The 26,278-nt window shown below is 37.8% G+C and overlaps 2 protein-coding genes across 10 annotated transcripts in view; one reads left to right on the top strand and one right to left on the bottom strand.

Moving 5' to 3' along the window:
* Positions 1 to 1,381, bottom strand: part of LOC120537654 (unconventional myosin-IXb-like) — a 96,111-nt gene extending 94,730 nt beyond the window's left edge. For all 8 annotated transcript variants that reach the window (XM_039766748.1, XM_039766749.1, XM_039766752.1 and 5 more), the window contains exon 1: positions 1,186 to 1,381. The gene's annotated coding sequence lies outside the window, so the exon portion shown is untranslated. The remainder of the gene's footprint in view (positions 1 to 1,185) is intronic.
* A 598-nt stretch (positions 1,382 to 1,979) lies between these two features.
* use1 (unconventional SNARE in the ER 1 homolog (S. cerevisiae)) lies at positions 1,980 to 24,270 on the top strand. Of its 2 annotated transcripts, none has more exons than XM_039766747.1 (8): positions 1,980 to 2,114; positions 2,857 to 2,906; positions 5,633 to 5,711; positions 12,235 to 12,387; positions 17,042 to 17,057; positions 17,399 to 17,429; positions 20,846 to 21,008; positions 23,343 to 24,270. In XM_039766747.1, the coding sequence occupies exons 1-8, from the start codon at positions 2,013 to 2,015 to the stop codon at positions 23,523 to 23,525; spliced, it is 777 nt and encodes a 258-aa protein (XP_039622681.1). In that variant the 5' UTR covers positions 1,980 to 2,012; the 3' UTR covers positions 23,526 to 24,270. The 2 variants fall into 2 exon arrangements, with proteins under 2 accessions (XP_039622681.1, XP_039622680.1); XM_039766746.1 differs by having other exon boundaries at positions 2,857 to 2,972.
* Positions 24,271 to 26,278: the final 2,008 nt, after the last annotated feature.

Here is a 26,278-nt window from a genome sequence, read left to right as displayed (position 1 = left end):
TCAAACAGAAACACAAGCCTTGGGCTCATTCCCAGTACCCTCACAATCATTCACAAGCCTTTGGCTCATTCCCAGTACCCTCACAATCATTGCACATACTACTAAGAAACCCTGAGACACACACCACCAGAACAACTCATGTAGATGTAAGCAGGTGTGTGTGTGTGTGTATATATATATATATATATTTTTTTTTTTTACACACACTCTAGACACCCCTTTGGACGGACGCATGCTCAGGGCCACCCACAAAGACACCCAAGTGATCCAATGCTCATGTCACCTACAGACACACAAGCAGGTACATTCCCACGTATCTAAAAATGAATTCATGCGAGCAGGCGCATTCCCAGTGGTCTCTTTAACGATGCTGTTAAAGTTCTACAACTGGACACTTACTGTAGTATCTACAACTGGACACTTACTGTAGTACCTGCACACCCGTTTGTTGCCTGTTGGCATATAGAAGAACGATGAACAATATATTTTTTCATCATTACAGCGTACATATTGCATAAGGTGTTGACTTCTGCTGTATGTTAACTGGGCATCGTATATGCTGGCACTACTTTTTCCCATAATTGTATTTACTTTTTTAGTGTAATTGCATTGCGCCTTTTATATTAGGTAAGTAAAAGTGAACCTTAACCTTTAGGGCACGTAATTTTTTCAAAAACCAACACAAACAGGGTGGCACATATACTTTAACAATATTATAAAAAGACTACAGAAGAATACCAAATGAGAAACACTCGGGCATGTCCCTCTCGAAATACAGACAAAGCACGAAGACAGTGGCTGGGGAACAGGCAAAAAATAAACAGAAAGAGAACTAACCTGAACTAGAGTTCCGGGTCCAAAAGTAGTGACTGTAGACCGGGAACTAAAGCTCGAACCTCGAATGTGATTACCGCCGCTACATGAAAGGCACCATATAAGTTAAACAAAGAGGATCCACTTGTAGGGGACAGTCTTTAACGGGGTATGGCTAATAGATCGATGGGATCCGAAACCGCATCGGGGGTTGATGTCGCGCGGTCGGCCTAGTTGGATACAAAGTTGCACGAATCACTTGCTTGGTTCGGCTAGACAAGACGCCCCCTCCCTTTACTTCCTTATCCTTTCTTTGTGAGCGCCTGCCTATCGGAGCCGGGACACATAGAAATGAAAAAAAGAAAAACTCACCGACTTCTCGCGGCGTATCTTTCCGACTTAAACGAAAGTCCCGTTTTATACACAGTAAAGGAATGCGCCGATAATTCCACTAACAGAAAAATCGAAAGAAAGGAGGTGGCACAATCCTTCCTTTCTTTCCCTTTTTTATACAACTTTGGCGCAGTGCCTCACCGCCGACCCGTTCCTCCTAACTTTGCTCTCACATTTCCTCTCTAAAGTCTGTCTGTAGGTGGAAGCCTTCTGCACAACTTCACCTTTTCGCCCCCTGGCGACCGGAGGTGGGCACTACGTAAAAAGCGAATAAGTCCCGCGAGTGAAGTTTAACACACCAGGCATTGTTAAAAAACAAATGAAAATGTGGATGATGGGAACAATACATAAAAAGAAGGGTATATGATCTATTTTATTGTTTTTTTCCAAATATGATATACAAAGGTTTGAAAAACATATACAAACTTAAAATAGTCCAAATCAATTAAGAAGAACAAAGTAAAAAAAACAGAAGCAAATGAATAAAGCAAAACAAGGTAACAAACAGAATTGTATCACGATAAAGAATTATGTATTTAAAGTTTAAAAATTTTCCATTACAACGGTGGAATGATAGCGTTTGAAATTTTGCCGCTGCGGGTGACGCGACCAAAAAAAACTCCAATAGCTGTGGAAGAAAGTGGCAAAGCATAGGCGTGACGTCACAGACGAACGATCACACAAATATCCGGCCTGCGGCCAATCGACGAAGAACGTTGTAACAGCTTGGCTCCGCCTTCGCGTTCCCTCTAATTAAATGCGCCACGTGTGTCCTTGTAGACTCCGCCTTTTCCTGTTTGTGCGTCATGGCGTCCTCACGGCTAGAAATTAACTTTGTGAGGCTTATGTCCCGTTGTGAGTCGATAGCGTCTGAAAAGCGTTCTGAGACGGAGTGGAGGCTAGAAAAGGTGAGGTAAAGGAGTTGATTGTGTACACATATGCAGTTTTTATTTAGACAAGGGGATTGTTTTTAAGTGAAACTATGTGCACTGTGAAGGATGACAGAGTAAAGGGTAGACTTCAGCAGGAGCTTGTAGGGATTGCGGGTAAGGACGATTACACCAGCGTAGTTGTGTCTAAAAGTGAGAAATCGGAAGGCAGTTGTGTTTAAGAGTATGCAGCTATTCTAACGGGATTCCAAGAATGGCAACGTAGGGAATAGCTGGCCATATACACTTGCTGAGCAAATTCCTAGAATCACTGTACGAATGCTGGACAGGAACCCATCCTTTTACTCTTAAAACATCCTTAGTTTCCACACATTGTCAGTGGAGTCCAAAACTCAGGGGTCCCTCTGGGTGGCAGTAGCAATGTCACATATACAGTATGGTGAAATTCTTTCCTGCCTGTCAGACCCACATTTGTCGCATCACCACTTCGGCATATAACAGAATGTGTTCCTACTGTGGAAGGAGTCTTGACAGATGCATAGTTGATAACCAGGAAGAATCTTGGCAGGGCCATAGTCTATGACGTGAAATTAGGTGATTAGCAAGAAGAGCTTGCCAGTTTTCTAGGATGACCGTATGAGCAGAGTTTGGTAGGTGCTGAGTTGACTAGAAGGGTGGATCCTTTTTTTTTCTTTGTCAAAATTCTGTTTATCCATCTACATTCGGATCCTGCTTTATTACTATTTTTTTTTTATTCTAGTATGTTGCTGCCCTTGAAGAAATGCTCCTGGCTTTGAAGAAAAGCTCCAGGTGTGACCACAGCTGCTCTGATGTACTTGTTGGCGTTCCTTTTTGTGTTCTACAGAGGATGAATTAGTTAAGACTGTTTTTTATGATGATGGGGGGTGGCAAACGGAAATATGCCTTGTTGTACACAGCATGTTGCAATTATAAACTTTACCAGTAGATGTGTTTATTAAATTGCTAGGCTGAGAAACAAGTTTTGAGAGAGAGAGTTCTGAAACCCGAAAGACCAGGTGGTGGTGGCCGTGAAAGTAGCGTTATTACTTTAACACATACTTTTGTTTTGCAGCTATTGGACGTGTGCGATATACATCGTTTACGATTATATCTTAATTGCTGTTTTAACGATGTGCGAGATTAAATTATCGAGTATGTAACTCGCTTTGCAAAAAAAAGAGTTCATTCAATAATGCAACAGTATAGACCACTGCGCGAGCACAAAGCGAGTTGCGTAGGCGTGCACGTCCAGGAAGCCGCAAGTTAGCATCGCTCCCTGCCTCAAAATAAGTGAACAAACGGCGCCGGATGATAAAACAGCCTCGCCATCTACGTCGTCAGAGTTAATTGCAAGACGTGGTTCATTCTCGCGCGCATGGCAGTGGTTTGGTTTTGAAAAGACTGATGTTGCTGAAAAGACGGCAATCTGCACACCATGTGGTAAATCGGTTGCCGTTAAGGACCGCTCGACAACTAACTTGTTTCACCATTTGCGAACTAACCACCGTACAGAATACGAAAAGCTTAAGGAGCCAACTTTCCAGCACAAGTCTAAAGTAACCAAGGTACAAGCACAAAAACACAGCAAACTTTAGCGGACTCATTCTGCAAAAAAGTGCCTTACGACAAGAAAAGCAACAGATGTCATGACAACAAACGCCGTCACCAATTACATCGCAAAAGATAAGGTGCCAATTCAAGTGGTTGAGAGAGATGGTTTTAAACAACTTTTGAATACTTTAGACCCAAGGTACACACTGCCTGACCGAAAATATTTCAGACAAACAGCTCTGCCTAAGTTGTATGATTCGTGTCGCCAAACTCTGGCGTATAAACTGTAAAAAGTTTCACACTTTGTCAAGCCGAACATCCGAGCCATACCTTTCCCTGACGGTGCATTTCATTGAAGAAAACTGGAAACTGCAAAGCTTCAGTTTGCAAACATCCTACTTTCCACAAGATCACACTGGCGACATCATTGCGCAAGGTCTGAAAGATGCGCTGGCATCATGGTCACTGCGAGAAGACCGCATGGTTTGCATGACAACACACAGCGGGGCTAACGTTGTCAGTGCACTACGGATTAATAACTGGAAGAGCCTACCTTGTTTTGGGCATAGGCTTCATATTGTGATTGGTGAGTAATTTGGGGTTCCTCTAGAAAAGATCAATTTAACCTAAACTGCATTATTTATTAAGACGTTTAAAAATACAAAAAGACCTGATAAGTAAAGCTATAGATGACAAACATAATTCAATATAATTTAAAATACATTATCTTGGAATTATCGTTGTCGTGAAAGTCCCAGAAAATATCAAGATTTTTTTTCCCCCCAATATCGCAAACCCCTAGTTGCTATGATTTGAAGAAGTATTATATAATACAAGAGCTCTCATGTTGACAACGTCAAAAGAAAACTGAAGGGTCTTAAAAAAAATAAAAATAATTATCTGGAGGTCTGCAGTGCCTTCAGGTTTTTTTATTTTGTTTTTTCTTTCTGCCACCAGTTTCTTTATTAGAAATCAATTATCACTGCTAATTGAATTAACATTCAGAGGGCTTAATTGCTTCCTTTAATTTTATACCGCTGTAATGTCTTAATTTCTTTTTTTTTTTTCCCATAACCCACTGCCAATTAGCAGTGGGATCCAGTAAACTTGATTCCATTTGCACAAGTGTGCTTTATTATTATTGTCTGAAATATTTGAAAAGAAAGAGAGGACAAGGTGAAGGACTGATGAGTAGTAATCTGTTGTGGTACATAAAATGGTTTTATAATCCATCCATTTCACCCCTTTATTCAATTCAGGTTTGTTGTAAGTCTATGTGTATTCTGGTAGAAGCAGTGCAAAGGCAACACCGCACAAAAATACCCATGCTTGCTTATTGTGAGTCTGTTTAAAACCAGAAACTAACCTAACTTTCTTTTTTTTTTTGGCGAGGGTTTCAGAGTAGTGGCTACAACACCAGAAATGAGTCTTAGATATTACATGAGTCACTCAGATTTTTGGAGTCGTGGACAGAAATACAGAACCAGCTTAGTTTCATTTAACTTTTATTTTAACAAGTAATTTTTTTCCCCTGTAACTAATTTAATGAGCAAAAATGAGCAAATTTCACACAGAGCATGAATAGGTGCAAGAGGCTGGCTCTGTGAGACATGAACACTTCCCACTGCAACACTGTGACATCTCTCTGTTTAAAGGTGCTATATAAAATAAAGGTTCAGTAGCTGATTCTCTATTGTTGTAATTTATCTTTTACTTTTTACAAAGCATTGTAATATACACCTTTTTCCAGTAAAATTTAAAATTGTTTGTCATTTTAAGGAATGGTCACATAAACCCACTCACTGATATCACAAATTGAAGTGAGTTAAACCCTACTGTCAATAGTTCCTAAAGTCAATTTAGACAATTTGGTGTTTTATAGATATGGTGGTATTGATTAATTTCATTGTAAACTTTGTCGACGAAAGACTGCTGTGCTTTACTGTTTCTTTATTTATTTTTAGCAAACCTGCCCCTGAGGTCCTGACTGATTACACAAGGAAGGTGGATTTTCTCAAAGGCCTTCTGGAGGCTGAAAAACTGGTAAGCGTTTAGACAGTCACAAGGATCTTGATTTGTATGGGATTAGGTAGATAAAGATAAGTTGGAAGCATCAGTCCTGTTTGCATTTGACTGTGTGTGTATATATAATATATTGAAGACACCGCGCCATTTATTTTCAGAGCACAGCATACAGTAAGTAGAACCAGACTGGAATGATGCATTCATGGAGTTCTGGCCATTTTTATTGAATCTAACTTAAAAACTAACTAAATACTAACATGGGCCAGTAATTCATATGTTTGGATCAAAAGATTCCTCTGCACACTTAATGTTTTCCTGTTTCCAAGTTATGTTTGAGTTTTGATTTGCCAATTCCTTATTTGCACATCTAGCCTCCTAACAATTCAGCTGACACTATTGTACCCAGCCTCTAAATCGTAACTACTAATTGTGGTATCATTCTTCTCGTTAAAATTCAAAAAAGTAATTTTAAAAGTAAACTGTAATTTATCCCAAAGTGTTTTCCATTCTGAGATTCATTTGTTTGTTGGGGGAGTTAAAGATGATCTGTACACAGATAAGAGGACCAATATAAAATTATGCTCCAAATTTGTTGGTCATGTGTTTTGCACATATGACTCTGTGGAAAAATAAGATGAAGCAATTTTAGAAAGCACAAAGGTCTGTCTTAATTGTATTTACATACTTTTAAATGTGCTTAAGAGCCATATGTTTCATTTGACAAGGTTAAAGGGTCTTTTTTTCCACAAAGCAGTAATAGGTTCAATAATGGTGCTAAATTTAGTTGTTTATTTTTCTTCATATGCAAACCTCAGAAGGTTCTTTATTTATTTGATGTGGATCTGTCCACATAGTTGCATTTTTTGATTTTATTTAAATCCATAAGTAGTGCTTTTGATTATTTCAACTTGAGTGGTTTTCAAAGTTTGGTTCATATTGATCTACATGGTTCTGAAGATTCCAACCACAAGTAAAATCAAAGTGGTGGATTAGAAAAACTAGGATATAATCTTAGTATATGCCAATATTTTTCAAAATAATTTGTTTAATCTGATTAGCATAACTAGAATACGTGAGATTGCACACAATCCTATTAGTAGTAGTGGATACCTTGTTGGGTCTAAGTAATTAACTTATAACATGTAAAGAGCATGTTTAAATGTTGTCTTATCATAGGGTTTATAATGTCTTGGTGCAAGACTTCCATATTTTTATAAACTATGTAAATAATTAATTGAATACACTGATTTATGTGTTAATTTATCATGTGTTTGATTCTACTTACCATTCTTTGTACTTTTCACAGGCAGGTGGTTAACTTTTTTGCAGTTGTTATGGTGGTGTTGCTTATGTAAACTTTTGTTCACAATAATTTGTATGAATTTTATTTTTTTTGCCCATAACATTTCTGTATTTAAATCCTTGGGCATTCTCCAATACATGAAAATGTGTTCCTACTAAAAAGTATATATATATTTTTTTTTAAACTTAGATTTATTATTTGGGAATATTGTTTTAGTTTTAGCGAGGACAACCAGTTTTACATGAATGTTGTAGCTCAAAGCAGTGTCTGTCAGCTCATTCAAGTTACAACGAGTCTCAACAAAAACATGTAATGACTTACATCGTACATCCCTAACTTGTAATGAAATCATCGACATAAACAAGTAATGCCATTATTTTTACAAAGATACAGTGTCTTACCTACCAGATTCTCTTTATTCAGGAGTTGACCGTATGTCAGATAAGTTATACAATAGTGCCATCCATTCCAGTAGAGGAATCTCTTATAGACACACTGTGATTTTGGCACAGGCCAGTAGTACAAGTCCTACATTTTTGTCTTTCTGTTCGACACATATACTGATTATGCAATAGTTTATGTACTTTCAATCTGTGAATGTCAAAAGTCATGGAAGATTTGTTTAGTCCCATCTAGAAGGGCATATTTAGTAATACTGTGTTTTTTTTTTTTAATTTTTTTAAAGTAAGCATCAGTAACATTTACCTCTGTGTGTATATAAGTCAAACAATTGAAGGAACTGGCAGGCTAAGTAAATAAACTTGCACACAACAGTTTAATATCTTGCATTAAAAAAAAAAAAACATGTATAACGAGTATTGAATGAGCATATTTTTACCAAGTTGTTTTGGCATTTAATCTTTTAGTGACTGCTGAAACACAAACATGATATTTTGAAAGAAGCGGCAGTTAGGTGCCGTCTTATCTGATTGTCTTCTTTGTAACCAGCATTATGTGTAATGGCTCCACAAAGAATATCAATGTTTTCTTTCTCATTGTTCAAAAAGTTTTTAAAAGTGTGTTTATAATAATCTGATTTCAGTGTCTGGAATTAAATTAACTTCTTGCCATTTCAAGGTACAGAACTAGTTTAAACAAAACACACAAATGCAAACAAGTAATTGTCATATTTTGTCACAAACTGCATTTAATCTAGTCTAAAGCTGATCAGTTTGTTTTTAAATATTCATCTGTTCACAAGCTAGAAGTCCACATTGCAATAACAGCAGTTATCACCACAGGCGAAGAAAAAATTGACAATAAAAATATAACCCTCAAATTTAGAGAGTACACTCGCTCCTTATATTCTACTTGGCTTTAAGAAGATCAGACATAATCTAATGAATTTTTTTATTCATTACAGATACTGCAGCTAGATACTCTTAGTGCTGTGGAACTGGATAAACCACTGACACTTTCAGAATTAGTATAAACTCGGTTCAAAGTGGGAAAGCAGCCAGCTTGGTCTACCCTACATCTTACATTAGCGTGAAGAATCAGCATTGTTTTTCAGAGCATCCCCATATACATTAACAAATCATTTTTTTTAAGAAATTAGTCAATTGTAACCTCTTTTTTTTTTTTTTTGGAATTTGAAGTATCCAAAGGGTGACTCTACAATAACCTAAAGGAGAAGGAGGTATGGCACTACCTAACTTTCAATGTTATCATTGGGTGGCAAATATTCAAGCTACACTGTGTGCACAATTATTAGGCAAGTGAGTATTTTGACCATATCATCATTTTTAATGCGTATATTCCAACTCCAAGCTGTATTAACTTGAATGCTTATTGGATTTAAGCACGTCAGGTGATGTGTATTTGTGTAATGAGGGAGGGTGTGGCCTAAGGAGATCAACACCCTATATCAAGGTGTGCAGAATTATTAGGCAGCTAGTTTTCCTCAGGCAAAATGGGCCAAAAAAGAGATTTAACTGACTCTGAAAAGTCAAAAATTGTAAAAAGTCTTTCAGAGGGATGCAGCACTTTTGGAATTGCTAAGATATTGGTGTGTGATCACAGAACCATCAAACATTTTGTTGCAAATAGTCAACAGGGTTGCAAGAAACGTGTTGAGAACAAAAGACGCAAATTAGCTGCCAAAGATTTGAGAAGAATCAAACGTGAAGCTACCAGGAACCCATTATCCTCCAGTACTTTCATATTCCAGAGCTGCAACCTACCTGGAGTGCCCAGAAGTACAAGGTGTTCAGTGCTCAAAGACATGGCCAAGTTAAAGAAGGCTGAAACCCAACCACCACTGAACAAGAAACATAAGTTGAAACGTCAAAACTGGGCCAAGAAATATCTGAAGACAGATTTTTTTCAAAGGTTTTATGGACTGATGAGATGAGAGTGACTCTTGATGGACCAGATGGATGGACCTGTGGATCAGTAATGGGCACAGAGCTCCACTCCAGCGTGGAGGTGGGGTACTGGTATGAGCTGGTATTTTTAAAGATGAGCTAGTTGGACCTTTTTGCATTGAAGATGAACTCAAAATCAACTCCCAAACCTACTGCCAGTTTTTCGAAGACACTTTCTTCAAACAGTGATACAGGAAAAAGACCATGATTTTTATGCAGGCCAATGCTCCATCACTTGCAGCGAAGTTCTCCACTGCGTGGCCAGCCAGTAAAGGCCTTAAAGATGAAGGAATAATGACATGGCCCCCTTCCTCATCTGACCTAAACCCTATCGAGAACTTGTGGGCACTTCTTAAACGCTAGATTTACGGGGGAGAAAAACAATACACCTCTCTGAAGAGTGTCTGGGAGGCTGTAGTCACTGCTCCACAAAAAGCTGATCGTCAACAGATCAAGAAACTGACAGACTCCATGAATGGAAAGGCTTATGACTGTTATTGGAAAGAAGGGTGGCTATATTGGTTATTGATTGATTGATTTTATTTTTTTTGAAATGTCAGAGATGTTTATTTGTAAATTTTGAGGTGTTTGTTTATTATTCTCACTATAACAGATGAAAATAAACAAGTGAGATGGGAAAATTTTCATTTTTCTTTTAGTTGCATAATAAATCTGCACACTAATAGTTGCCTAATAATTGTGCGCACATATGTATTCCCCTGATGATGTTCACACTCACATTTCCGTTGTGAAACTTTCAGGTTTATTAACATTTTGGATTGACAGATAGCACTGTGTTTGTTCCATATTAAAATTAATCCTCAAACATACAACTTGCCTAATAATTGTGCACACAGTGTATAAAGACTTGGCTATCAACACAAATCGATGAATATACACGTCTGGTCTGCAGTAGAAATACAATTTAGCAGTTCTTTATATTCCCTCCTCTGTGTCCCAGTTAATACAAATTACTGTCAATACACTAATAATCCAATAGCCCTTCATTCTCTCAGAATATAAAACCAATGTAAGAAGCACTTTAAGACTGAGAAGCTTTTATCTGTTGCAGCTCTACATGACAATCGACTTTTTTCCCATCCTGTCAAACATACACAGTATTTAATGTGTGGAAAATGTCTGGGATTAAAACACTTCGAGACTTGCGCATAGAATATGTCTTTGCATCCAATGAACAATTACACTTCAAATTTAACTTCTCATCAATCAATACAATCAATTTCCACTACTTTCAAGCTAGAAACTTTTCTAAACACTTCCCACCTGGTTTTATTCCAGAAAAAATCTTGATCAGTCTTAAAGATTCCTAACATCTGTACAATTTTATAAATATATTTTAAAGTTACTTCTTTTCAAAGACCTCGGACCACAGATCTGTCACTTAATATTTCAGAACAGAAGTAGAAGGCGGCCATGCATGGAATACACTAGCTCCATAAGCGCAATGCATTATCCTTTTTTTTATCGAGCACATTTATCTCATTTAAAGTTGTCCAAAATGTTTCCAGGGCAAGATTCAACCTGTGAATTTTGTAATCTAGATCCAGCTCAACTGGACCACATGTTTTGGGCATGTACCAAATTAACAACATTTTAGACAAAACTCTTTGAACGCCTATCAGACAGCCTTGGTGTCGTCATCATCACTTCAAACTCATTAACAGCTGTGTTTTGTGTACTCCTAGTTGGGCTTAAAGTGGAGAAAGACCAAAAAAACCGAATTGCCTTTACTACACTACTACCACGTAGACTTACCTTGCTCAGCTGGAGGAATCCCACCACTTTTAAGTCTGTGGGTAACTGATGCTCTATACTATTGAAATTTGGGGGATTAATTTTCACTTAGATGATTTGTTCAAAACTTTTTTTTTAAATAAGTTCCACTTGATTGTATGGCATATTATTTGCTTCTAATTAAAATTAATAAAACCATAATCTACTAGTTTGTAATTCACCAAATGAGAGGAGAGGACGTAATGGTTCAATCCAATATGCAAGTCTTCTTATGTTATGTTATTATTTATTTTTTTATGTTAAAGCATCATTAACAACGTGTTTATATTAGTTATGATGCCATGTTGGGTCCCAGGAGAAATACATTTTTCCTGAATGTCTTTTTGGTCATTTGGGTAGCTCAGTCGCAGTATTTGACACTTGAGAATAAAGTGATGTTTAATCCTGGAATAGAAGGCAGTGTATAACCATGCAGAAAATACTTTGGAGAAGAAAGAACACAGTGCATTTAAAGATGAACATATTTGGTGGTAACTGGACTAGCATGCAAGGATTATAAACCTCTCTTAGCTCTCTATAATAGAATCAATTAATACTAATATGTTAAAGTTCTCCATTATGAGATGATGCATGGTTTGTTTTTTGTCAGTTTTGTTATTAAAATTTCTGAGAAACAAAAAATATCTTCTCTTGTACAGTTACTATCATTGCAATGGATTGCTTTATGTATTTCCCCCAACTCTTTGTGCCTAGTAGAGACTATTGATTGGATTAGGTGTAAACCAAATAATTTTGATCCAATTTATATCCTAAATAGAGGAAATGGTGGGTTATATGACTTTTAAGTTTTATATTGGGTCTGTGTTAAGTAGATAAAAGAACTAGTCTTATGTGAGGTGTACAAATGGGTAATGTGCTAGGTGAAGTAGTTGTTTCCTTGAATATGGAGTAGCAAATAATTATGAGAGATGTCACACAAGTCACTTTGCATCCCAGCTTCCAGTCAAGATTTAAATATTGTATGTACAATTCAGTTAATTTATAATTTTGGCTTTCTTTTTGGCATACAGAAATCCTGGCTTAATTTAAAGTGCTTGATTTTCCTACATTTCTGCAGGTTTCTCCAACAGAGAAGGCACTTGCTAACCAGTTTCTAGCACCAGGGAGAAACCCAACTATGGCAAGTGAGAAGACTCTTACAAGCAAGACTGTGCACCTACAGACCAAGGCAAGATGTACAGGAGAGATGAGGAATGAACTTCTTGGAATGGTGAGTGATTTGCTCATCCAGACCTGCTGGGTGATGCATGGCAAATGCAATAACAGTTCTCACTTGTTCTTAGTTTTGTGCTTCCTAATTATTGTTGTGTCATCCACCACCACCTCTAACCATGTCCTCTTCTTGCTTCCCACTGGGTCTTCTACCATCGTCACAGTGGATCTCTTCACTCAGTCATCCTTTACCTGTCACATGACATGTTGTGTCAGTAGCAGTGTGCTGTCCGCTTGGGATGATCCCATGCTGGTCTGGTTTTAGTATGTATTAATGATAATGTTAGACAAATTCTGCACACCTCTGACTGGTTATGTACATGAAAAAGCACTTGACTACCATTTTAAAACATTTTTTGTATGCCATTAAAAGCTCTCTTTCTCTCTGATACTACATACATCCACCTGGTTATACTTAGTCTCTGTTCTTTCAAAGTTTGCTGTGTGGTCTTCCTCCATTGGTAATGTCTCACAGCAGACTACTCCTCATTTAGCGTTCATTAACTTCAGTGCCAGAGAGGATGGTGTGAAAATTTTCAAATTGTCAAAGCCTCGTGATCCAATTGAAGATTATTAATGTAGTGGCATAAACATTTTACATTTCACAAAGAAGAATGATTTTACCCATCTTGCCTCAAGATTTGTACTCATTTTTCACTGTCTTGTTAAACATTTCACTTCGTTATGACCACATACTGTAGTTACCAATGACCTGGATTATCACAGCAAGTATGGCACACTAGTTCACTAGAAGGCTGTTTGAGGTTTTCTTGATAAATATTGAATTAAACTAATGCATTTGTTTCCTGTACATGAAATTAAGGATGGTGGTTTGAACATAAGTATAGTGGAGTCCTATCTTGATTTAATGCTGCAAGCACAGACATAATTCTCTGTTATGCTCACAGTTAATCTGTAGATGGTCTTTCCCTAGTCCACTAAACAAAATATGGATGAGTAACCTCCATTCACCAATTAAGTATCCGTATATTTGAATACAATTTTTAAATACGATTCCCTTTTTATGTGTTGCTGTTATGTGAAATGGCATATCCTTAAGAATGCTTTTAGTGTACTAATTGAAATTGATTTTTTTTATTTATATAGTGTGGGTCTGTGAGGGGTTGTTTTCTAATCCTTCTATTCCTCTTAATATCTGTTCTTTTCCAGACTCTGCAATTGGTACAATTTCAGTTTCATTCCACCTTTAAAAGTATAAGATGATGTTTAATCCTGTTAATGGCATTATATGAAGTGCTACTTTTTAGAAAAAGAAAATGTATCATTTTGACATCTACTTACTTTCACTCTCCTCCAACTGTGTTAGTAAATTTAATGTGAAAAAGACCTCAAGCAAAGATTGTATTTTGGCATGTCACTCTCTTTCCTCTCCCCTCCATCTCGGGTATGTTACCTGTTCTTCCCGAAAAACTTAAAACTTGATTAGTACATTTTACCAAGGGTGCTATAATGATGTATAATTAGTACATATGCCAAACAGAAGCAAGTTACATTCTTTTAACTATATTTGCAACTGCAAATATATATTCTGAATTTTGTCATTCTGTATGGCTACAACACCACCATTTATTTATATAGCACATTTTCATACAAAAAGTAGCTCAAAATGCTTTACATAATGAAGAATAGAAAAATAAAAGACACAGTAAGAAAATAAAATAAGTCAACATTAATTAACATAGAATAAGAGTAAGGTCCAATGACCAGGGTGGACAGAAAAAAACAAAAAAAAACTCCAGACGGCTGGAAAAAAAAATAAAATCTGTAGGGATTCCAGACCATTAGACTGCCCAGTCCCCTCTGGGCATTCTACCTGACATAACTGAAACAGTCTTCTTTGGATTTAGGGTTCTCATGGAAGGACTTGATGATGATGATTGTCACGTAGACTTCTGCCTTTTAATCCATCCATCATTGTTGCTGTATAAGGCATATAAGACTAATGACTGCAAAGAGAACCGTAGCGCGTATGAGAAAATGAGGGCAACCATTAAGAAGGATATCAGAGAGGCTAAAAGACAGTTGGAGAGGAATATAGCAGATAAGGCGAAAGAAGACCCCAAGAGATTCTTTCAGTATTTTAGTAGTAAAAGAACAGTTAAGGAGGAGGTCAAGTTCATCAGGAATAGTAAAGGGGAATTAAAAGATACAGACAATGAAATAGCAGATGCCCTAAACTTACATTTTTCTGAGGTGTTTACAAGTGAGCAAGTGGATAACCTGCCAGAGGTAAACACAACTACTAAGGAGGTACTGAGGGATTTGGAAATTGTAGAGGGAGAAGTGCTGCTCAGATTAAATAAGATAAAATCAAACAAATCACCAGGCCCAGATAATATTTATCCTCGTGTTCTTAAGGAGGCTAGTGAGTACATATATAAACCCTTGACACATATTTTTAGGAAGTCACTGTGCACTGGAGAGATTCCAAAGGACTGGAAAATGGCAAATATCATCCCATTATATAAAAAGGGTGACAGGGCAGATCCAAGCAACTATAGGCCAGTAAGCTTAACAAGCATCACAGGAAAATTAATGGAAGGAATTATTAAGGATAAGATTGAGCAACACATGACAAGGACAGGAGTTATTCTGAACAGTCAGCATGGGTTCAGAAGGGGGAGGTCGTGTTTTACTAACATGTTGGAATTCTATGAGGAGGCAACAAAAGGATACGATCAAAGTGGAGCTTATGATATTATTTATCTGGACTTTCAGAAAGCATTTGATAAGGTGCCACATGAGAGGTTGGGCATCAAGTTAAAAGTGGGAATTCAGGGTGATGTTTTTAGATGGGTGCAGAATTGGCTCAGACACAGGAAGCAGAGGGTGATGGTGCGAGGAACCTCATCAGAACTGGCCGATGTTAAGAGTGGTGTTCCACAGGGGTCAGTGCTAGGGCCACTGCTATTTTTAATATATATAAATGATTTAGATAGGAATATAAGTAACAAGCTGGTTAAGTTTGCAGATGATACCAAGATAGGTGGATTAGCAGATAATTTGGAATCCGTTATATCATTACAGAAGGACTTGGATAGCATACAGGCTTGGGCAGATTTGTGGCAGATGAAATTTAATGTCAGTAAATGTAAAGTATTACACATAGGAAGTAAAAATATTAGGTTTGAATACACAATGGGCGGTCGAAAAATCGAGAGTACACCTTATGAGAAGGATTTAGGAGTCATAGTGGACTCCAAGCTATCAACTTCCAAACAGTGTTCAGAAGCCATTAAGAAGGCTAACAGAATGTTAGGTTATATAGCACGATCTGTGGAGTACAAGTCCAAGGAGGTTATGCTCAACCTTTATAATGCACTGGTGAGGCCTCATCTTGAGTACTGTGTGCAGTTTTGGTCTCCAGGCTACAAAAAGGACATAGCAGCACTAGAAAAGGTCCAGAGAAGAGCGACTAGGCTGATTCCAGGTCTACAGGGGTTGAATTATGAGGAAAGATTAAAAGAGCTGAGCCTTTACAGTTTAAGCAAAAGAAGATTAAGAGGTGACATGATTGAAGTGTTTAAAATTATGAAGGGAATTAGTACAGTGGATCGAGACTTGTATTTTAAAATGAGCTCATCAAGAACACGGGGACACAGTTGGAAACTTGTTAAGGGTAAATTTCGCACAAACATTAGGAAGTTTTTCTTTACACAAAGAACGATAGACACTTGGAATAAGCTACCAAGTAGTGTGGTAGACAGTAAGACGTTAGGGACTTTCAAAACTCGACTTGATGTTTTCTTGGAGGAAGCAAGTGGATAGGACTGGCGAGCTTTGTTGGGCTGAATGGCCTGTTCTCGTCTAGATTGTTCTAATTCTAATTCTAATTCATGATGCTTTTGAGTAGGTACCACCACAAAGAAACCGGAAAAAGAAACGGAAGAGATTAGGGGTCAGTACGGATTTTAGAGCCCCTATGAATAGTTATTATGATGAATTGATTAATTTAAAGTTAAGTTATGAGAAGGCCATGTTAAAGTAATGGCACTAAGCAAACTCCTGTCAATCATGAATAATCCACTGCATCCACTTAACAGTGTCCTCTCCAGGCAGAGGAGTAGCTTCAGTGACAGACTTTTGTCACTGTCCTGCTCCACTGACAGGCTGAGGAGATCGTTCCTCCCCCACACTATGCGACTCTTCAATTCCACCCGGGGGAGTAAATGCGAACATTAATTTTATTTTAATTTTTTTTCATTTTTATTACTATTTAATTTAATATTGTTTCTTTGTATCAGTATACTGCTGCTGGATTATGTGAATTTCCCCTTGGGATTAATAAAGTATCTATCTATCTCTATCTCTCTATCTATCTATCGCGGTGTTTTAAACTGCTCTACTGTATTAGCCTGGCGAATTCCTATTGGCAGGCTATTCCAGATTTTAGGTGCATAGCAGCAGAAGGCCGCCTCGCCACTTCTTTTACAAGACCCTTTCGAACAGCATTCAAATGTTGTTTTTCTTTATTAGATGCATTCTTTGCCATAATGCTTATTTTTATGGAGGATGAGATTTGTCAATATTTTCTAATTTGTGCTTTCACTGCCTGAATATAAAATTCAGACCTTCCTCTCAACAGGATACAGATGACCACTTTCATGGTTTATATTTTTGTCCCTTAACAGGCAACATCTGCAGCTGGTAAGAGTCCTACATTTCTTGAAGGTCTGATTTCTTGTGAGCAAGAGTACATGGGGTCTGTAGTACTGAAGGGCTTTTCATGAAGTTTCCTTGAATTGTGAGTAACGTGGAAAGTTTGTGAGTTAACATGATTACCCTGGAAGGCCATTGGTGAGCATGTGATATTGAATTTCTTACTAAAGATCTTTTTAATTAGTAGAATTCTTCTTTTTTTAATGTACATTAAGGGGCTGTTCAACCAACCCACCCCCCATGACTTCATATTCATTCATATGACTGTAATATGTGATGTGCTTGGTTCAAATATGTGGGTTTTTTGTTTTTTTTTTCTCTCTCTCCAGATATTAAAGAAACTGACTTGAGGAACAGAAGGTGAGTGTTTGTAAAGGACACTTTGGACATTTTCATTCAAGAGCATATTTATATTTTCCTCATTAGACATTTAAGGGTATCTTAGTACCATTAAGATCAGATGCAATCTCCCATCAAAACATCAGGGAGGCTTATATAGTACTGCACAACTTGCCTGCAGGGAAATGGTTGTGCACTGGAGTAAAATGGGTAGAAGGCTGCCCTGCTGATTTTTATCATCAGTTCACTTAAGTCTTGTATTTTTTTCCTGATAAAAGCTTGTATAGTAATCTGTGTTCCTGAAGGGGGCAGCAATGCTCCATTGTGACAGATAATACAATGCAATTTGACTGCAGCTGTTAATTCAGTGACCCATTTGGCCAACTAAATTTAAAATCAATTTTTGGTTCATTTTGGTTTTTAAAAACATAGCTCAGGGCTTTTATAATGATGAATAAACTTTGTTGTGCCCATCAAATATTCTTGCATGTTATGCATGACATGATTTTTTTTTTTTTTTTTAATTAAATATATGGTAACGTGACAGAAGGACTCCACTAAAACTTTAAATTTACACAATGTATTATGTTACCTAGTTTAGAGAAAGTCAAATTATCCAGCCTAGTACCTGTTTAATTTTCAGAAACTATTTTTATGTTACAGTGTAAAAAACAACTTTAATTCAGTGAACTCTTATTATGCCAGCTATGAGATACTGCTTGGAGAAATTGCCAGGAGTCAAATCTTTTGAGGGTTAGTATAGCAGCGAAGTGGATAGCTTATGTGAAAAATTAAGAAAAATGTAGTAAGTAATTGCAGCACAAAAACTGACTTAAATCAGTTTTAACGCAGAAAGAAGAGGAGAAGCGGGCCACTAGAGTGAAGAAAACGAGCTGCTCATGAAGCAGCAAGCACATCAACTTCTGAGCAAATGAGTGCTAAACATACAGTGAAAGAGTAGGAAAACTATAAGTCAAGTGTATTCAGTGCACGTTCTCATGCAGTCCACTGTTACTCATACGTATATGTATGTACAGTGGTGTGAAACTATTTGCCCCCTTCCCGATTTCTTATTCTTTTGCATGTTTGTCACACAAAATGTTTCTGATCATCAAACACATTTAACCATGAGTCAAATATAACACAAGTAAACACAAAATGCAGTTTTTAAATGATGGTTTTTATTATTTAGGGAGAAAAAATCCAAACCTACATGGCCCTGTGTGAAAAAGTAATTGCCCCCTGAACCTAATAACTGGTTGGGCCACCCTTAGCAGCAATAACTGCAATCAAGCGTTTGCGATAACTTGCAATGAGTCTTTTACAGCGCTCTGGAGGAATTTTGGCCCACTCATCTTTGCACAATTGTTGTAATTCAGCTTTATTTGAGGGTTTTCTAGCATGAACTGCGTTTTTAAGGTCATGCCATAGCATCTCAGTTGGATTCAGGTCAGGACTTTGACTAGGCCACTCCAAAGTCTTCATTTTGTTTTTCTTCAGCCATTCAGAGGTGGGGTTGCTGGTGTGTTTTGGGTCATTGTCCTGTTGCAGCACCCAAGATCGCTTCAGCTTGAGTTGATGAACAGATGGCCGGACATTCTCCTTCATGATTTTTTGGTAGACCGTAGAATGCATGGTTCCATCTATCGCAGCAAGCCTTCCAGGTCCTGAAGCAGCAAAACAACCCCAGACCATGACACTACCACCACCATATTTTACTGTTGATATGATGTTCTTTTTCTGAAATGCTGTGTTCCTTTTACGCCAGATGTAACGGGACATTTGCCTTCCAAAAGTTCAACTTTTGTCTCATCAGTCCACAAGGTATTTTCCCAAAAGTCTTGGCAATCATTGAGATGTTTCTTAGCAAAATTGAGACGAGCCCTAATGTTCTTTTTGCTCAACAGTGGTTTGTGTCTTGGAAATCTGCCATGCAGGCCATTTTTGCCCAGTCTCTTATGGTGGAGTCGTGAACACTGACCTTAATTGAGGCAAGTGAGGCCTTCTTTAGACGTTGTCCTAGGTTCTTTTGTGACCTCTCGGATGAGTCGTCTCTGCGCTCTTGGGGTAATTTTGGTCGGCCGGCCACTCCCAGGAAGGTTCACCACTGTTCCATGTTTTTGCCATTTGTGGATAATGGCTCTCACTGTGGTTCGCTGGAGTCCCAAAGTTTTAGAAATGGCTTTATAACCTTTACCAGACTGATAGATCTCAATTACTTCTGTTCTCATTTGTTCCTGAATTTCTTTGGATCTTGGCATGATGTCTAGCTTTTGAGGTGCTTTTGGTCTACTTCTCTGTGTCAGGCAGCTCCTATTTAAGTGATTTCTTGATTGAAACAGGTGTGGCAGTAATCAGGCCTGGGGGTGGCTACGGAAATTGAACTCGGATGTGATACACCACAGCTAGGTTATTTTTTAACAAGGGGGCAATTACTTTTTCACACAGGGCCATGTAGGTTTGGATTTTTTTTCTCCCTAAATAATAAAAACCATCATTTAAAAACTTGCATTTTGTGTTTATTTGTGTTATATTTGACTAATGGTTAAATGGGTTTGATGATCAGAAACATTTTGTGTGACAAACATGCAAAAGAATAAGAAATCAGGAAGGGGGCAAATAGTTCTTCACACCACTGTTTGTATGTGTGGGTGTAAGCGAAAAACAGACAAGATATAAAATAAACTCTCTCTTAAGAACAATATTTTACATAGGAAATGATTATATACCCCAAGTAAAAAAAAAAAATAATAATAATTTGCTTGGAACATCTTTTATCTTCTAATAGTAAATTAAAATTGGAAAAATCCCAAACAATTGAGAGACTAAATTATAACAATTCAGACAGTTTTGGATTGGAATGACCTGACCAATCAGTGTCCAATTCGACAAGCATGGTTAAAAGGCCAGAGAGATTCTAACTCTAGTTCACATCAAATCAGGGGAAACTAAACTTTTAAATGTTCTGTGGTCAAATGACTACCCTGTTCTACCCGGACTTTCTGCAGTTATTAATGTCTATATGTCATGAAATTTTCTAAAGGATTTAGTTCTGCAGGTTTCATCATAAGATCTTCATCGTTTCCAACATCAATGTCTGCTGTAGAATACTTTGGACATGTGGAGATGGTACAGAGTGTTAACACAGGATTTTGGGCTGAAAAGAGAAAACACAGATTATTATTAACTGGGAAAATGATTTTAAATATGAATAGAAAAGACTATCAACAGTTGGATTTTATAAAGATAGTTGTAAGCACCTTTAATCTAAGATATATGATTATGAAGTGTTTATTTTTAATCTGTAACAGTACATACATTGTGTTACAAATTTATGAAAAGGCCATAAATCAAAAAACTTATTGAGGGCTTTGTAAATAGGATAGCGCATTGCTGTTTTTGTTGAAACAATTTTTATCTGTGTTGGTGTACTTCAGGGGAGTTGTGCTTGATGAGAAGCAGTCAACAGCCGACTTGGACATGGTCCTAAAGCAACATCAAAATACACAGGAGAAGCTGGCCGAGGAGATGGTCAGTTTGGCCCGTAATCTCAAAAACAACTCTTTGGCCACACAAAATGTCATCAAACAGGACAATCAGGTGTGTTGAACTTTGACCAGAACTTAATTTCATTAGGCTTTCAGGCTGTAACTGATTTCAGGGAATTTTCCAGGGCTTCCTTATTTAACCCTGCATTTATAAGATGTGTTGTTGGGAGATTAATATAACTACCTTACGTTCAAGGCATTTTCTTGGGGCAAGAGTTTTTTTTTTTGGCTTTTAATTTAAAATTTTTAACCTACTGATGTGCTTGTTCCTCTACCCAAGTTTCTGTGCAACATACATACTGTATGAGTATAGCATTTCTCTTGCAGTTAAGGAGATCTAAGAATATAAAAAAAACTAAACAAATAAGATCTCAGTTACTTTGATTTTTTTTTTTTTCCCCCCTCCCCAGTCCCACATAATCATCTTGTGTGGAGTTTGCATATTTAACCCTTGTTAGTTTGGCTTTCTTATGAAAGACCAACATTTAAGGCTCACAAGTGGTTTTAAATTGGTTAAGTCTGGCTGTGCGCACCATGCGATAGACTAGCCTCTCCTCTGGGGTGGTTTCTTTGCTTTGCACCCATTTCTGTAGGAAAAGTAAACCCTGTTCTGCCAAAAATAAAAATGGTTGAGGCTAGCCATGCAAAATAACAATGAATGCAGCTGTCTGCATTTCACTGCTTTCCCTAATTGTATCTTTGTCTTTGTTATTGGAGAAGTGCATTTGTACAGTAAGTACAGTAGTCTAATGTGTAAAATAATTGGAACATACTGGTAAATGCCCATTGTGGCTACTTGGAGGCTTACTTTTTCCATTTAGAATTCACTCACCATGTATAACCAGTCTGAAGATTTTTTTTTTTTTTTTTTCCTGATTTGCCACATTTTTCCTGGGATTTTGCAGTTGTTGAACAAGAAGGCTAATTCTCTAAACATTTCATTCTGATGGCACAGAGTGGTTACTAGAATGAAATCCTAGAGCTGCCCCAAAAATAGTTTTGTTAAAAAAGAAAAAATGAGGTTTGCCAACTCCCTCATCACTTCATTTAAGAAACCAAAAGACTTTCTTTTACAGTTTAAATAGTCTTAATAGTACAGTGTCTCCTGTGTCTGAACTTAAGAGGGACAAGCTGCTCAGGTGGCCGAGACCTGTCAAAAGGAAGACAGAACTACATAGAGAAGTTAGCATAAAAGTATAGTGGGCATAGAAGTTGCCTCTGAGGCAGGGAGGGGAGAGCAAATTGACGCAGTAGCTGGGAGATGTGACCAAAGTGCCGTTCCTGTGAGCCCTGATCTCACAACTGCTTTTTTACTGGCTTCTCCAGTAGTCCTCCCTTCTTCCGACAGATGAGCCCATGGTTTAGATTTAATGTTTTTGAAGTTTAATAAAATAGTTTTGGGCCTTAGGAGGTTTTTGGTTACAAAAAGTATGCTACCACAGAAAGAAGGTTGGGGAAACCCTGAAGTAACTTTTAGCTGGCACGTTTTGCTTTAGTCCTTAACCCATCAGCTTATATAATGATGACTAATATGTCCATGTCCTGTCATTGATTGAATAAATAGCAACATGCACATATGCCCCGCAGTTGAAATAATGTTTTATTAGAATATAATTCATTCTGTTTCAGTAAGCAACTCACATCTGACTTTGACAACAACAATGTAATATCTCACTAGGACTGCCTGGCATCTGTAAATGCTAATGCTAAATGTTAATTGGTAGAACAGAGGAAAAAGCTGTAGAGTTGTTTTGTCTTCAAAAACATCTACGCAGATAGCAGTGCAAGGTAATTGCCCAAAGATACACTACAGAACAGCATTAAACAATGACTAGCAATGTGGATCAGTAACCTTGATTCAAGAAATGCTTCGGACCGTGCAAAAAGCAGGCCACAATTTGAAGAGTGGCTCCTGATAAGAGGATTAACTGTTGTGTACTTAAACCCATGACAACCATACACATCATGCTTAATTTTGTAGAAGAGGAAAATACACACTATTGGGTGTTTCTGACTTGGCAAACTAAATACAAAAACAGGAAAATAACCGGCAAGGGTTTAATTGAAAGCAGGAATTGGACTCTGATTAAGAAATAAGTTTATTACAGAAGGCAGCAAACGTATGGTTCCCTCTGGAGCAAGATTGTGAAACATTGCCTTTGGCTTCTATCGTGTGGGGTGGAATGCCACACTTTCTACCCATCCAGTCCCCACTCTTTGCTGCACCTGTCTTATGGCATTGATGTGATCCTAAGTGTTCCCACTGCCAGGGAAACGGACCTAGAAAATGTGACCAGGTTCAGTCTTTTTGCATGCCTTAATTGAGTGATGCAGTTTGCCTAATCTACTTTTTTTTTTTTTTTTCCTTTTTCTCTTTTCTTCACAGACGCTGAAGCACTCCATTCATCTTGCAGACCTGAACTTTGAGAAACTAAAAGCTGAATCAGAGCGGCTAGAGCAGCACACAAAAAAATCTGTCAACTGGGTCTTATGGGTGATGCTGATTATAGTTTGCTTCATCTTTATCAGTATGATTCTATTCATACGGATATTTCCGAAGTTAAGGTGATGCTGGGATTGGCAAGTAAACAAACCTTCAGAAAGTTAACACTGTCATGAATGACTTCTGATCTTTGGAGCTGCTTGACGTTTCTCTATAGATGCTTTTTCTTCTGTGGATATGTAACTATTCTCCCATAGGTAAACCTGTTGCAAAAATAATTTGTAATTGTTTTGCTGGGAAATTATCTTTGACAAGAGAAGGAAGACTGATTGACAATACTGTCCCCTCATGTCCTCTTGCTGTGCCCCAGGGTAAAATTGTAATAATAATTCAAGAATAGAACCCTGCAGCAAATACAGTACCCCCTTTATTCTGAGTTCACCTTCTTTCTGTCCTGTCCGGCCTTTTTTGGTTTTTCTAAGAAAGGATGGGTTTTTGAGAGTGTGCAGGACAGGACCAGTCTGTATTGGCCATATTCTCTCAAGGCTGTTGTCTTGACACACTGTCTCAGTTGTTCTGCCATACCACACTAATTGATAAGACCCCTTGTTTACAAATATTTTTGCTGGCGCTTTTTTTTTTTTCTTTTCTTTTTAAAAAACAGCAGCATGGCAACTCAGAGAGACTGCCTTTTATGATAATGCATCCTTCTACCAAGGACAAGTGAAAGAAGATGATGTGTGGAGTTGTGTGACTCAATTTCTTTTGTATTTAAATGGCTGCAAGCAGCGCAGCCTAGCATTGCACCCTCATTTGATCACCTCTGTCAGTTTGATTTCAAATAGACAGTTGCCTTCTGTACTGGTTTTTACTAATATCTGCCAAAGAGTGAAATAGAAGGCAATCTTGAATGATGGATGGTTAGGTGAGAGGAGGTCTGTCAGTTTTTATATGTTACAACAACTCATCAGTCTCTGAATAAATCTGGATTTTTTTTTTTATTAAATTGGGTTTGTCTTGAATGTTGTCTAAAATACAAAGCTGATACCTATAAAGGAGTAAAACATCTGAGCAGCTTCCATATTTACCCACACCATGCCAATTTACAGTTGCCAGGACACTTTTTAGGATGTGAGAGGAAAACTCATACAGGCATTGGGTTCTTGGGGTGAGGGTGGGGGTGTGTTTGAGAAGAATGTGCAAGCTCCACAGAAATACAGGCCCAGACACAACTTTGTAACTGTGAGGCAGCAGGGCTAACCTCCTTGCTGCAGTATTGCTGAACTCCTTCATACATACTCCCCAACCCCAGGCCCCAAAGAGTTTAAATAAAACTTACTAGTAAACAAAACCCTTCCTAAGAGTAAGCCATTTGACCCATTGAGCTTGTTTGTGTGGTGAGAGCTGTGCAGTTTGTCAGTACACCATGGCCACGTAACCTATTCAGTATTTCTAAACCTCCAATGCAGAAAATGGTCCCTTATTTTAGTGTTAAATGAACATGTTATCTTACCTCGCTTATGCCCACAATTAAATACATCTGAAGAATTAACTTTTTTTTTTTTTTTATTGTACTTAAGAATTCAAACACTTGCGTAAGCACCATGTAATCTTCTCTGCTCAAACTTTAAATTAATTCATTTATCTTGGTTTGTCTGAGTAGAGGGCTCTATAGCCATGTGGTTCCAGAGAGCGTATTTAACAATCATATGTGGAACTACTACTGATACTTATTGAATAATATTGAATAACTGCACATCTAGAATCCATCCATCCATCCATTTTCTAACCCGCTGAATCCGAATACAGGATCGGGGGGTTCTGCTGGAGCCAATCCCAGCCAACACAGGGCACACACAAACACACCCATACACCAATCACACACTAGGGCCAATTTAGAATCGCCAATCCACCTAACCTGCATGTCTTTGGATTGTGGGAGGAAAACGGAGCGCCCGGAGGAAACCCACGCAGACACGGGGAGAACATGCAAACTCCACGCAGGGAGGACCCGGGAAGCGAACCCAGGTCTCCTAACTGCGAGGCAGCAGCGCTACCACTGCGCCACCGTGCCGCCCCACATCTAGAATCCAATTCATAAAATACTTGTAAAGCCAAGGTACCCATATTTTGTAATAAATAAATGTTAAAATGGGTCTAATCTAAGCTGCCCTTATTGTCAACACTACTGCCTTGCTTCTGGAGTAATTCTGGGAGCCCCTGTCATGTGTTCAGGTTTTGCATGAGCAGTGGAACAATCAAACCTTCTCCTTTTAGTGCATTGTGATTTTAAAATGCTCCAAACAATGAGTCACTGTTTATTTAAGACTTGGTTTATCCTGTCAGAATGAATTGAAGTAACACAGTCCTTGGGAAATCAGCTGGAGGGGGTGTGTGCATCTCTATTAATGAAAAATGGCGCAACAATTACGTCATCAAGAATTCTCTTTACAGAAAAGGCATCAAGATTAGTGTCTTGTGTGTTACCATTCTGGCTTGCTAGGAAGTTCAGCCAACTGATAATATGTGACTATTGTAGATTTAGGTAAAATATCATCTATTTATATTTCAATAATACTTCATGTACTTAAGTAATACTATATACTTCAGTAACTTCCCTCCTGCATAAGGTGTTACCTCTTCTCAAAACCATGTTCAATAAGATTCTGTGTTTTAAAATAAGTTGTCTGTTTACTATATACCAAAGTGATAGGAGTGAAATACAGTGCATTAATATCATTCCAGAATCCCCTGTGAATGTTTGAATATTTTTCATGTTTGATTATGTGATTTGAGGACATGCAGCATTGTTATTTTTAAGAACAAACTCTTCCCAACAAGAAAGAAATGCAGTATTATAGGAAGAAGGTGACCCCTTA

Source organism: Polypterus senegalus, chromosome 10, assembly GCF_016835505.1.
Source record: "Polypterus senegalus isolate Bchr_013 chromosome 10, ASM1683550v1, whole genome shotgun sequence".
Classification (NCBI taxonomy): domain Eukaryota; kingdom Metazoa; phylum Chordata; class Cladistia; order Polypteriformes; family Polypteridae; genus Polypterus; species Polypterus senegalus.
Note: the sequence above shows the minus strand (reverse complement) of the source record. Positions and strands in the feature narration are given on the sequence as shown.